Source organism: Carassius carassius, chromosome 6, assembly GCF_963082965.1.
Source record: "Carassius carassius chromosome 6, fCarCar2.1, whole genome shotgun sequence".
NCBI lineage: Eukaryota > Metazoa > Chordata > Actinopteri > Cypriniformes > Cyprinidae > Carassius > Carassius carassius.
Window position 1 is genome coordinate 12,228,890 of NC_081760.1, and position 14,297 is coordinate 12,243,186.

General features: G+C 40.7%; 1 protein-coding gene across 1 annotated transcript; it reads left to right on the forward strand.

Annotated features, from left to right (window-relative positions):
• Positions 1-409: 409 nt before the first annotated feature.
• Positions 410-4,376, forward strand: LOC132142132 (uncharacterized; the record flags this gene model as incomplete). Its single annotated transcript, XM_059551760.1, has 3 exons — positions 410-1,270; positions 1,541-2,131; positions 2,388-4,376. Coding segments are annotated over exons 1-3 (3,426 nt in total), but the record flags the coding sequence as incomplete, so codon positions are not given.
• Positions 4,377-14,297: the final 9,921 nt, after the last annotated feature.

Genomic DNA, 14,297 nt, shown 5'->3' on the forward strand with positions numbered 1-14,297 from the left:
TCATAACAATAATACAAACTAACAAACAAAAAAAGATGAAGCCGGGTCCAAAATTTCCAATACAAAGGTATGTGAAGATACTTCACTATGGCGTGGTGTTTTAGAATTCAAGTTCCCCTGAGTCCAGCCTTCAGATATATCTCCAACTCTTTGATCAGTTTAATGAAGGGGTTTTCTCTCTGTTAAAGTGGACACGAATGTGACAATTGTCTGTATATCAGACTGCATAGCAGTCCATCTGTACTCTACTCATCTCACATTGGCACCACCATATCCTTCAGACTGAAGAAAGCGTTAGCACTCGTTAGCTTGTCATTAGTGTTTTCATTCGAACCTATCGCTGTATTCTTTTCTCCTCTCGCTCCAGTTTTTCACAAGTTCATCAAACAACCACAGTAAGAATTTTCATCAAGCACGGTGAGTAATGGCTTCTCCTATCATTGTTTCTTGCACCTCTTGCCACATGTATAGTTTATCTATCTCTGTCGCTGATGAGGGATTCACATGTGATAAATGCAGGGAAATAGTTAGGCTGACAGAGAAGATTTCAGAATTAGAGACACGCATCCAAACTTTAATTGAGGGCAGTAAGAATGTTAGGGCTCTAGATACGGCTTTGGATGCGTCTAGCTCAGGGATTCCTGTACATTGTTCGGTTCCGGAAACAGAGCCCTTGCAGCAGGGCAACTGGGTGACGGTGAGGCAGCGTAGTCGTGGGTCAAAACACCGCGCTTCTGTTCCGATCAAAACATTAAACAGGTTCTCCCCACTCAGTGATGCACCCACTGAGAAACCTGATGAAAGTGCTCTAGTTATTGGTGATTCTATTGTACGGAACGTGAATATAGAGACACCAGCCACCATAGTCAAATGTTTACCGGGAGCCAGAGCGCCTGACATCTTGGCAAATTTAAAAGTGCTGGCTAATGCTAAACGTAAATACAGTAAGATTGTTATTCATGCCGGCGCTAATGATGTTCGACTTCGCCAGTCGGAGATCACTAAAAATAACATTAAAGAGGTGTGTGAACTTGCAAGCACGATGTCAGACACTGTAATATGCTCTGGTCCCCTCCCTGCTTACCGTGGTGATGAGATGCATAGCAGATTGTCATCACTCAATGGCTGGATGTCTAAGTGGTGCCCACAGAATAACATAGGTTTCATAGACAATTGGACGAGCTTTTGGGGCAGACCTGACCTGCTTAAAAGGGATGGTCTTCATCCCTCCTGGGGTGGCGCCACTCTTCTCTCTAGAAATTTGGCAAATAGTCTTAGTGTTTATACTTGACTAACTGGAACCCAGGTCGGGAAGCAGACAGACTGGCTAAACCGACCGTCTGCTAGCTGCCTCCCGTCACAGAGGTCAGTTAATTCTCAGCACATAGAGACTTTTTCACCTAGATATCACACTATAGAGACTGTGTCTGTTCCCCGAACTAGAAAAAACAAAAAACGTCCAAACCAAGTTAAGATTAACAATTTAATTGAGGTTCAACAAATAAAAAACAGAAGCAATATGGATAAACAAATGATAAAGCTTGGCTTATTGAATATCAGATCCCTTTCTACGAAAACACTTTTTGTAAATAATATGATCACTGATCATAATATAGATGTACTCTGTTTGACAGAAACCTGGCTAAAACCTGATGATTACATTATTTTAAATGAGTCCACCCCCCAAGATTACTGTTATAAACATGAGCCGCGTCTAAAAGGCAAAGGTGGAGGTGTTGCTTCAATATATAACAACGTTTTCAGGATCTCTCAGAGAGCAGGCTTCAAGTATAACTCATTTGAAGTAATGGTGCTTCATATAACATTATCCAGAGAAACAAATGTTAATGATAAATCCTCTGTTATGTTTGTACTGGCTACTGTATACAGGCCACCAGGGCACCATACAGACTTTATTAAAGAGTTTGGTGATTTTACATCCGAGTTAGTTCTGGCTGCAGATAAAGTCTTAATAGTTGGTGATTTTAATATCCATGTTGATAATGAAAAAGATGCATTGGGATCAGCATTTATAGACATTCTGAACTCTATTGGTGTTAGACAACACGTTTCAGGACCTACTCATTGTCGAAATCATACTCTAGATTTAATACTGTCACATGGAATTGATGTTGATGGTGTTGAAATTATTCAGCCAAGTGATGATATCTCAGATCATAATTTAGTTTTGTGCAAACTTCATATAGCCAAAATTGTAAATCCTACTTCTTGTTACAAGTATGGAAGAACCATCACTTCTAACACAAAAGACTGCTTTTTTTTATTTAAGTTATCTTCCTGATGTATCCAAGTTCCTTAGCATATCCAAAACTTCAGAACTTGATGATGTAACAGAAACTATGGACTCTCTCTTTTCTAGCACTTTAAATACAGTTGCTCCTTTACGCTTAAGGAAGGTTAAGGAAAACAGTTTGACACCATGGTATAATGAGCATACTCGCACCCTAAAGAGAGCAGCCCGAAAAATGGAGCGCAGCTGGAGGAAAACAAAACTAGAGGTATTTCGTATTGCTTGGCGGGAAAGTAACATATCCTACAGAAAAGCATTAAAAGCTGCTAGATCTGATTACTTTTCTTCTCTTTTAGAAGAAAACAAACATAACCCCAGGTATTTATTCAATACAGTGGCTAAATTAACGAAAAATAAAGCCTCAACAAGTGTTGACATTTCCCAACATCACAGCAGTAATGACTTTATGAACTACTTTACTTCTAAAATCGATACTATTAGAGATAAAATTGCAACCATTCAGCCGTCAGCTACAGTATCACATCAGACAGTGCACTATAGACCCCCTGAGGAACAGTTCCACTCATTCTCTACTATAGGCGAGGAAGAATTGTATAAACTTGTTAAATCATCTAAACCAACAACATGTATGTTAGACCCTATACCATCTAAGCTCCTAAAAGAGGTGCTTCCAGAAGTCATAGATCCTCTTCTGACTATTATTAATTCCTCATTGTCATTAGGATATGTCCCCAAAACCTTCAAACTGGCTGTTATTAAGCCTCTCATCAAAAAACCACAGCTTGACCCCAAAGAACTAGTTAATTATAGACCAATCTCGAATCTCCCTTTTCTGTCCAAGATACTGGAAAAGGTGGTATCCTCACAATTATATTCCTTCTTAGAGAAAAATGGTATATGTGAGGATTTCCAGTCAGGATTTAGACCGTATCATAGTACTGAGACTGCTCTCCTTAGAGTTACAAATGATCTGCTCTTATCATCTGATCGTGGGTGTATCTCTCTATTAGTTTTATTGGATCTTAGTGCTGCGTTTGACACAATTGACCACAACATTCTTTTGCATAGACTTGAACACTTTGTTGGCATTAATGGAAGTGCATTAGCATGGTTTAAATCGTACTTATATGACCGCCATCAGTTCGTAGCAGTGAATGAAGATGTATCCTATCGATCACAAGTGCAGTATGGAGTACCTCAAGGCTCAGTACTAGGGCCGCTACTCTTCACACTTTATATGTTACCCTTGGGAGATATCATCAGGAAACATGGTGTTAGCTTTCACTGTTATGCTGATGATACTCAACTCTATATTTCTTCGCAGCCCGGTGAAACACACCAATTTGAAAAACTAATGGATTGCATAGTCGATATAAAAAACTGGATGACGAGTAATTTCTTACTGCTAAATTCTGAAAAAACAGAGGTGTTAATTATAGGACCTAAAAACTCCGCTTGTAATAACCTAGAACACTGTCTAAGACTTGATGGTTGCTCTGTCAATTCTTCGTCATCAGTTAGGAACCTAGGTGTGCTATTTGATCGCAATCTTTCCTTAGAAAGCCACGTTTCTAGCATTTGTAAAACTGCATTTTTCCAACTCAAAAATATATCTAAATTACGGCCTATGCTCTCAATGTCAAATGCAGAAATGTTAATCCATGCTTTTATGACCTCAAGGTTAGATTATTGTAATGCTTTATTGGGTGGTTGTTCTGCACGCTTAGTAAACAAACTACAGCTAGTCCAAAATGCAGCAGCAAGAGTTCTTACTAGAACCAGGAAGTATGACCATATTAGCCCGGTCCTGTCAACACTGCACTGGCTCCCTATCAAGCATCGTATAGATTTTAAAATATTGCTTATTACCTATAAAGCCCTGAATGGTTTAGCACCTCAGTATTTGAATGAGCTCCTTTTACATTATAATCCTCTACATCCGCTACGTTCTCAAAACTCAGGCAATTTGATAATACCTAGAATTTCAAAATCAACTGCGGGCGGCAGATCCTTTTCCTATTTGGCGCCTAAACTCTGGAATAACCTACCTAACATTGTTCGGGAGGCAGACACACTCTTGCAGTTTAAATCTAGATTAAAGACCCATCTCTGTAACCTGGCATACACATAACATACTAATATGCTTTTATTATCCAAATCCGTTAAAGGATTTTTAGGCTGCATTAATTAGGTAAACCGGAACCGGAAACGCTTCCCATAACACCCTATGTACTTGCTACATCATTAGAAGAATGGCATCTACGCTAATATTTGTCTGTTTCTCTCTTGTTCCGAGGTCACCGTGGCCACCAGATCCAGTCTGTGTCCAGATCAGAGGGTCACTGCAGTCACCCGGATCCAGTACGTATCCAGACCAGATGCTGGATCAGCACCTAAAAAAGGACCTCTACATCAATTCAATTCAATTCAATTCAAGTTTATTTGTATAGCGCTTTTTACAATACAAATCGTTACAAAGCAACTTTACAGAAAATTATGTTTCTACAATATTTAGTAGTAGCTAGTAGTTTGTGCACGTTTGACAGGATTTTAGAAAAATAAAAATAATAATAATAATAATACAAGACGTAGTCAGCTAGATGATGAACTATCAATATTATTAATTAATAGTAATTATAGGATGCAGTCACAAATGTAGCAATAATTGTTAGTTCTGTTTGTTGATTCAAGGTTAGCATCATCTGGGGTCCTCTGAGGGTCAGCATCATCTCTTCTCAGGTGTTCTGGATCCAGACTGGAGCTTGTGTAAATCCTAGTTACCACGGGATGTAAATCCCGTGGCAAAACATAGAAACAAAATAGAGACATCATTAGCATAGCTGCTGATCCAACAAAGTAAAATTAGTTTAACCCAAGCTAAAGAATAAAAATGCAGATGCAACTACACTCACAATTTAAGAGATACATTATTCGAATGCTTGGCGAAAGAGATGCGTTTTTAATCTAGATTTAAACAGAGAGAGTGTGTCTGAACCCCGAACATTATCAGGAAGGCTATTCCAGAGTTTGGGAGCCAAATGTGAAAAAGCTCTACCTCCTTTAGTGGACTTTGCTATCCTAGGAACTACCAAAAGTCCAGCGTTTTGTGACCTTAGGGTGCGTGATGGGTTGTAGCGTGATAGAAGGCTAGTTAGGTACGCAGGAGCTAAACCATTTAGGGCCTTATAGGTAAGTAATGATAATTTGTAACTGATACGGAACTTAATAGGTAGCCAGTGCAGAGACTGTAAAATTGGGGTAATATGATCATATTTTCTTGACCTGGTAAGGACTCTAGCTGCTGCATTTTGGACTACCTGTAGCTTGTTTATTGACGAAGCAGGACAACCACCTAGAAGTCCATTACAATAGTCCAGTCTAGAGGTCATGAAAGCATGAACTAGCTTTTCTGCATCAGAAACAGATAACATGTTTCGTAGCTTGGCAATGTTTCTAAGATGGAAGAATGCGGTTTTTGTAACATTGGAAATATGATTTTCAAAAGATCCCTTAAAGACAGCGGAGACCAGGACAACTAGAGCCCCAGATACAGATCCCCTGCAAAGACCTTGTCTCAAAGGAGCACCAGGACAAGACCACAGGAAACAGATGATTCTTCTGCACAATCTGACTTTGCTGCAGCCTGGAATTGAACTACTTGTTTCGTCTGGTCAGAGGAGAACTGGCCCCCCAACTGAGCCTGGTTTCTCCCAAGGTTTTTTTCTCCATTCTGTCACCGATGGAGTTTCGGTTCCTTGCCGCTGTCGCCTCTGGCTTGCTTAGTTGGGGACACTTCATCTACAGCGATATCGTTGACTTGATTGCAAATAAATGCACAGACACTATTTAATTGAACAGAGATGACATAACTGAATTCAATGATGAACTGCCTTTAACTATAATTTTTTTCATTATTGACACTGTTTTCCTTTTTTTTCTGTTGTTAGACTTTCTGTTGTTAAACGTCTCAAGGTTACAAATGTAACCCTGGTTCCTTGAAGGAACGAGACACTGCGTCGAGCGCTTTGGGGAACGTCCCTGACGAGACCGACTCTGAATATCGTGTGCAATCTGTCCAATGGAAGGGCGTGATGTCCTTTCGGGGGCAAAAAGGGCGTAAAGGTATCACGTTGGACGCAGCTGCCATCAGACCTAAGAATCTCTGAAATTGTTTGACAGTGAGTGACTGACCTTCTTTGACTCTCTCGACTGATGTGAGGATCGACTCGATCCGAGCAGGAGACAGACGTGCCTGCATCGTGGTCAAATTCCACACTACGCCTAGATAGGTGGTTCTCTGAACTGGAGAAAGTACACTCTTCTTGACGTTTAGTCTCAAACCCAGCTCCCCCATATGTGCGAGAATGACATCTCGATGTCGAACCGCCATCTGCTCTGATTGAGCTAGAATCAACCAATCGTCGATATAATTTAGAATGCGGATGCCCTGCATACGGAACGATACCAGAGCCGCATCTACGCATTTCGAGAACGTGCGGGGTGAGAGTGCAAGGCCGAAGGGAGGTACTCGATATTGATAAGCTTTGCCCCCTAAAGCGAACCTCAGAAACTTACTGTGTTGTGGAAGGATGGATATGTGGAAGTATGCGTCTTTGAGATCTATTGTGACAAACCAGTCCTCGGATCTGATTTGAGCTACAACCTGCTTGACATTGAGCATTTTGAACTTCAGTGGCATAACTGAGCGGTTCAGGTGACGTAAGTCTAAGATCGGACGCAACCCCCCATCCTTCTTTGGAACTATGAAATACCGGCTGTAAAACCCGGATTCCCTGTCTAGAGGAGGGACCACCTCGATGGCCTCCTTCCTTAATAGGGTATTCACTTCTTGTTCCATAACCAGAGCCTGCCGGGGGCCGACTACTGTCGGTGTAACCCCGTTAAACTTCGGCGGTGGATGACCGAACTGAATGCAGTATCCTTTTTCTATTGTATGCAGGACCCAATGAGATACATTTGGCAGTAGTTTCCACGACGAGGGAGGAAATTCTGGAACGCCGCCACCTGCTTTCGTGCCTCCTGGAACCTGTCGATGACAGTATTGACTGTGTCGCCAAACAGGCCAGAAGGCTGAAGCGGAGCGTCCAGGAGGCAGACCCTGTCTCTTTCTCTGATTTCTGACAGGGTCAGCCATAAATGCCTCTCTGCGGCTACTAAGGCTGCCTTAGACCACCCAATCGCGCGAGCGGTCTCTTTAGTGGCGCGGAGGGAGAGATCAGCGGTCTTTCTAAGTTCTTCGATATCTTCAGACTTAATCCCCTCCCCCTCGTCGATATCTCCCAGCAGGTCGGCCTGATAAGCTTGTAGGACTGCTATAGTGTGAAGGCAAGCCCCAGCCTGACCTGCTGCCACATAACCTTTGCCCACCAGCGATGATGTAACTCTAAGAGGCTTGGTGGGCAACGTCAGAGCCTTTAGAGACGATGCCGACCCGGCTGACAGATAGCCCGCGAGCGTCTGTTCGACCCGTGGCACCGCTCTATAACCCCGCTCTCCCAGCCCCATCACATTGCCATAATATAGTGAATCGGGGCCAAAGAGGCGGGTTGAATAAGGATGATTCCACGATCTCGATATTTCGTCATGGAGATCGGGAAAAAATGGTAGGCTCCGACGTGGAGGTGGTTGCCTCGGCCGCATTTTTAATTTATCGACTGCGCGTGTAACCACCTCCAAAAGCTCCTCATATTGGGGCGACGGGGTGGCGAATCCCCAGCAACAGTCTCCACATCGACCTCCTCGGAGGATGAGAGGTGAAGAGCTGATCCCTCACCCTGGGGGGAAGAAACCGACGAGCGTGCTCCCGAACCCAGGGTTTGGGCGCCGGATCTGGCAGATGAGGAAGGAGATAAGGACTGGCCCGTCTCCATTCCCTCTGACAGTTCCACCTGCGAACCCCACGAGTGCAGCAGCCGTTCTGCCTCTGCAGAAGCGGGGCCAGCACCGCGGGGAACGCTGGTGAAGGCTCCCTCCTCGAAGAGAGCCCTCCGGGATCGAAGCGTCTGCATTGGCAATCGATCACAATGCGGACAGTCGGCCCCCTCGAGAGCCGACTCAGCGTGCTTCGATCCCAGGCAAGCCAGGCACAAATTGTGTGTATCCCCACTCGTAATGTAGCAAGGGCAGGGAGGAACACACAATCTGTAACGTGGCTTGGAATCGCCCTTAATATGTTTGGTCTTGGCCTTAACTTTAGGCATATTGAGCTGTTCTAGCGATCTTTTAATGCTTGAGAGACAGACAACAATAAATAGGACCAACGGGACAGACTTTTGACATGCACACAGAGAGCACTTGCTGACAGACGCGAAGCTGAAGCCAGCTGCACGACACGCCCTTCCGTTGGACGGATTGCACACGATATTCACAGTCGATCTCGTCAGGGACGTTCCCCAAAGCACTTGACGCAGCTCGAGTTCCTGAAAAGGAACTTAATATGTTAAACTTAAATGACCTCTTCTCCCAATACGTTCAGTAAAGTCTTTTTTAAATACTTTTCAGTATCATATTTGATCCGCACCACACCTAGTAACAGTTGTCACTCCTGAATGTTACGGTATCATCCCTTTTTAACATAAAGCATGTAACACAGAAAAACACTGAGCTTGAGTTGGGAAACATATGACATTTACTTAAGAGTAAAGTGCAAAATGTATTTTTTTATGTGGAAAATGTATATATACAACTCTTATTAAATGCATCATTATTCTTATATACTAAACTGACCAACAAATTGAGTGATTATAAAAGGTGTATAAATTTAAGAAATGTTTGTTTTTCAAGGCTCTTTCTTCTTCATATGCAAAAAAGTGCAACATTTTGACAAAAAAAAATAGATTTCCTGATGATTTGATATTTTCTAATAGTAATTTTATAATCTCAAAATATAGAGCAAAATGTGGAAATGATTGACTAATAAGCCAATGAATGCTCCTCTGCTGCCATCTATTGTTTACATTTCTAATTTGAGGTCTTTTATTATTTATTTTAATAGTTAAGTGTTTTAATAAGTTGGGTGAGATGCTTGAAATCCACTGAAATGTGCTTAAAACTTCTCTGAAAAGGTTGTACAAACCCTGAAATGAATAACATAAAACATTCAACTATCACTGCCACAACACCATAGTTATAGCTAGAGTTACCAGAGAGTTACCAGCTAGAGAGTCTGGTTTTCTAAGTCTGCACTGTTTGATCTGTTTATAACAGTATTAGTTATAGCTAGAGTTATAGCTAAATTCTGCTCATATTCTGAGCAGAATTTGAATGTTTTTCACTAGATCTCGCAGCAACCTTATTTGTTCTGTGGTGAATTCAATAAATCACTTTTTTTTTTCTTGAGAAAAAAGCTCATCATTTAGTGAATCAACAGCCTACCAGCTTATCTCCAACATCTTTTACACTAAGCAAAAGGATTGGATTAAACTATTTTTAGAGTTTACACTGAAAAATGAAAAAAAAAAAAAAAATTCTGTTTTATAAGAGAAGTCACTGACTCCTTGCAAAAGATGGGATTCAGTTTAATGTAAATTCTCATGCATTCCTGTGGTATCTGTAAACGGAAACTGAGTATCGCACAACTCTGACTAAAAGTCAGTGACGCAAAGGCTGTAATGTGATTGGTTTTTAAGACCGGATCCAAGTTATTGGATCAAAGTCATTACACTTTCTCAAAAAGTAAGTAATACAGACCCACTCATTTCCCTAGAGTAAGACAATCTCTGGTTTGCTTGTGCTGCGCTGTGCTCAAAGGTCTGTACTGTGCAGCTCAGTCGAGTAGCATTGGTTTTGTTATGCTTTTGTTTTGTTTGCTGTTTGATGCTGCTTTGCATATGAAACTGCAATGGCAGCCCTTATGAATTGCGCAATGCCGTGCAACCACTCACAACATTTTGTCACAACGGCATTACAAATGGTCACAGTCTGGAGGCCTGAAAGGTATTTGATAATTGCGTAAACACAAAATAATTCAAAATCAAACACGTGTAACAGTGTGTACCCATAAACAAACAACAGCAGCCAATCATGAAATGAGAAAACAAAGGAACTTAATAAACAGATAATAAACAATAGATGAACAGGTGTGATGATCAAATTAATTTCCATGGTAACTATAAAGACAAAAAGTAGAACAAAGTCAACAGGAAATTAAACAAAAACAACTAAAAATCCATATTTCCTTAGGTTTTGTTTAATTTCCTGAAAACTAGAAATGTTTCCCTAACTTAATAGACTCTTCTGAGGTCATGATTACATAGACCCTAAACTAAATTTAATTTATTGTTTATAACTATGTCATCCCTTGTAACTTGATTTTGCTTCCATATACTCGATGTTCTTCGTCATGTGCTGCTTCTTGATGCTGTAGTTTCCCTGAGTCCAGCCTTTGGATATCTCTCCAACTCTTTGATTAGTTTAATGAAGGGGTTTTCTCTCTGTGAAAGTGGACACGCATGTGACAATTGTCTGTATACCAGACGTCATAGCAGCCCAGCTGTGCTCTCCTCAGCTCACGCTGGCACCACCATATGCAGTCTAATCTGAATTAATTATACCCACTCGTAAATGTGAAAGAAAAAAGTCTCTAGGTCTGTCATAATCATAGCAGACACATCCACATTGCTGAGAGATTCATTAGTGTTGCAGATATTCATTATGCAGACAGAAGCTGTTGTTCCAAAAAAAAGGAAGCTTCCTTCTAAGGGGTCTTTCGTGTTCATGCATTTAAAATAATTAATAAAAAAAAAATGCTAGACGGGAACAATGGAATGTAACAAAGCACAGGTGTCTCAAAATGCATTCTTAAAAAGCATTACTGACTGGCTTGACACGCCAATTCGATACAATATGGCAAGATGCATTGCATCAGTTGAAGATGTCTGTTTAGCATATGTTTATATGTTTCTAGCCAGCCAGATGTTAATGAAACAAGCCAACTGAAATGCAACCGAACAACTGACTGGTCAGCATTAGATTTTATATTTTTTTTCCCCGTCATTTGTTCTTGACCTACATTATAACAACATTTTTTGATTGCAAAGCCATGACACCATAAAATCATGCGTTCTTGATGGTTGGCAGTTTTCGTTGGGAAGAGGTAAATTTTTTTATGGTTGATCACTAGGTGGTACCATTAACCATTTAGATAGGCCTGTGCAAAAAAAAAGCTTAGTTTCTGACTTGTATATGGAGCTATATGGAGTATAACAGTTCGATTCAATAAACCGGTTGAAGAAAACGGTTCACCGGTTCTTTTGCGCTCGACGTAATGGCGTGGAGTTCAGAATCAATCACCAAAAGAATCAGTTCGGTTCAGACGCTCTGTGTGTCATTCTGCTTCAGGCTGAATCACACAACACATGCACAGTATCATCAGCTCCTCGGGTCTCGAATCGGACACGTCTGACAGAAACGTTTCTTGACTCGAGAATGAGTCAGTCTTTTGTTCATTATCTGGCTCGGCTCTGTGTTCATCTTCAGTTCTCTCTTTACAGCAGTTCAGTCAGTGTACTGTTTGAGTAAATGAATTACTCCGGGATATTGGTTTGTTTGAACTCAGAGGGAGTGTCAGCCACATTAAAAAAGTTAACAGCATAAGTCATATGTGTATTAATGCGTATTGGAGACACAAACCTTTTAAAACGATTCAGTTCGATTTGCTGAACTGTTTCAAAAAGATCCGGTTACATCGAATGATTCGTTCGCGAACCGGATATCACAAACTGTTTTGTTTTGAACTCTCTCACAACAGACACGGAAGAGAAAACAATGCTGAATAAAGTCGTAGTTTTTGCTATTTTTGGACCAAAATGTATTTACGATGCTTCAAAAAATTCAAACTGACCCTCTGATGTCACATGGACTACTTTGATGTTGTTTTTCTTACCTTTCTGGACATGGACAGTAGACCGCACACACGGTTTCAATGGAGGGACTGAGAGCTCTCGGACTAAATCTTAAATATCTTCAAACTGTGTTCCAAAGATAAATGGAGTTTGTAACGACATGAGGGTGAGTTATTAATGACATATAATTTTGATTTTTGGGTGAACTATCTATTTAAGGCTGCTGTTTAGGTGATTAATGTAAGTCAGCCGAGACTTTATAAACTCAACAGACATATATATATATATATATATATATATATATATATATATATATATATATATATATGTCTGTCAAGACTTGACATTGATTTACACAGGATCGTGGCCATTAGTGGAATATTTACCAAAAAAGATCATGCTGTCCTTAGAGTTATAATGAGTAGTGCTTAGTAAATCAAAAACCAATCAAAAACTTGCCAGCCATCCAGATTACCACTGCAGTATTTCTGTATCAGTATTTTCAATATCACTGAGAATAAAAAGGCAGATTTGCCATTAACTATTACTGATCCCTAGGTATCACTTTCAGACTGAGAAACCTCATCTCTGTCGACAGAAAGTACAACCCAAATTCCGGAAAAGTTGGGACGTTTTTTAAATTTTAATAAAATGAAAACTAAAGGAATTTCAAATCACATGAGCCAATATTTTATTCACAATAGAACATAGATAACATAGCAAATGTTTAAACTGAGAAAGTTTACAATTTTCTCCACTTAATTAGCTCATTTAATATTTAATGCCTGCTACAGGTCTCAAAAAAGTTGGCACGGGGGCAACAAATGGCTAAAAAAGCAAGCAGTTTTGAAAAGATTCAGCTGGGAGAACATCTAGTGATTAATTAAGTTAATTGATATCAGGTCTGTAACATGATTAGCTATAAAAGCTTTGTCTTAGAGAAGCAGAGTCTCTCAGAAGTAAAGATGGGCAGAGGCTCTCCAATCTGTAAAAGACTGTGAAAAAAAATTGTGGAAAACTTTAAAAACAATGTTCCTCAACGTCAAATTGCAAAGGCTTTGCAAATCTCATCATCTACAGTGCATAACATCATCAAAAGATTCAGAGAAACTGGATAAATCTCTGTGCGTAAGGGACAAGGCCGGAGACCTTTATTGGATGCCCGTGGTCTTCGGGCTCTCAGACGACACTGCATCACTCATCGGCATGATTGTGTCAATGACATTACTAAATGGGCCCAGGAATACTTTCAGAAACCACTGTCGGTAAACACAATCCGCCGTGCCATCAGCAGATGCCAACTAAAGCTCTATCATGCAAAAAGGAAGCCATATGTGAACATGGTCCAGAAGCGCCGTCGTGTCCTGTGGGCCAAGGCTCATTTAAAATGGACTATTTCAAAGTGGAATAGTGTTTTATGGTCAGACGAGTCCAAATTTGACATTCTTGTTGGAAATCACGGACGCCGTGTCCTCCGGGCTAAAGAGGAGGGAGACCTTCCAGCATGTTATCAGCGTTCAGTTCAAAAGCCAGCATCTCTGATGGTATGGGGGTGCATAAGTGCATACGGTATGGGCAGCTTGCATGTTTTGGAAGGCTCTGTGAATGCTGAAAGGTACATAAAGGTTTTAGAGCAACATATGCTTCCCTCCAAACAACGTCTATTTCAGGGAAGGCCTTGTTTATTTCAGCAGGACAATGCAAAACCACATACTGAAGCTATAACAACAGCATGGCTTCGTCGTAGAAGAGTCCGGGTGCTAACCTGGCCTGCCTGCAGTCCAGATCTTTCACCTATAGAGAACATTTGGCGCATCATTAAACGAAAAATACGTCAAAGACGACCACAAACTCTTCAGCAGCTGGAAATCTATATAAGGCAAGAATGGGACCAAATTCCAACAGCAAAACTCCAGCAACTCATAGCCTCAATGCCCAGACATCTTCAAACTGTTTTGAAAAGAAAAGGAGATGCTACACCATGGTAAACATGCCCCGTCCCAACTATTTTGAGACCTGTAGCAGAAATCAAAATTGAAATGAGCTCATTTTGTGCATAAAATTGTAAACTTTCTCAGTTTAAACATTTGCTATGTTATCTATGTTCTATTGTGAATAAAATATTGGCTCATGTGATTTGAAAGTCTTTTAGTTTTCATTTT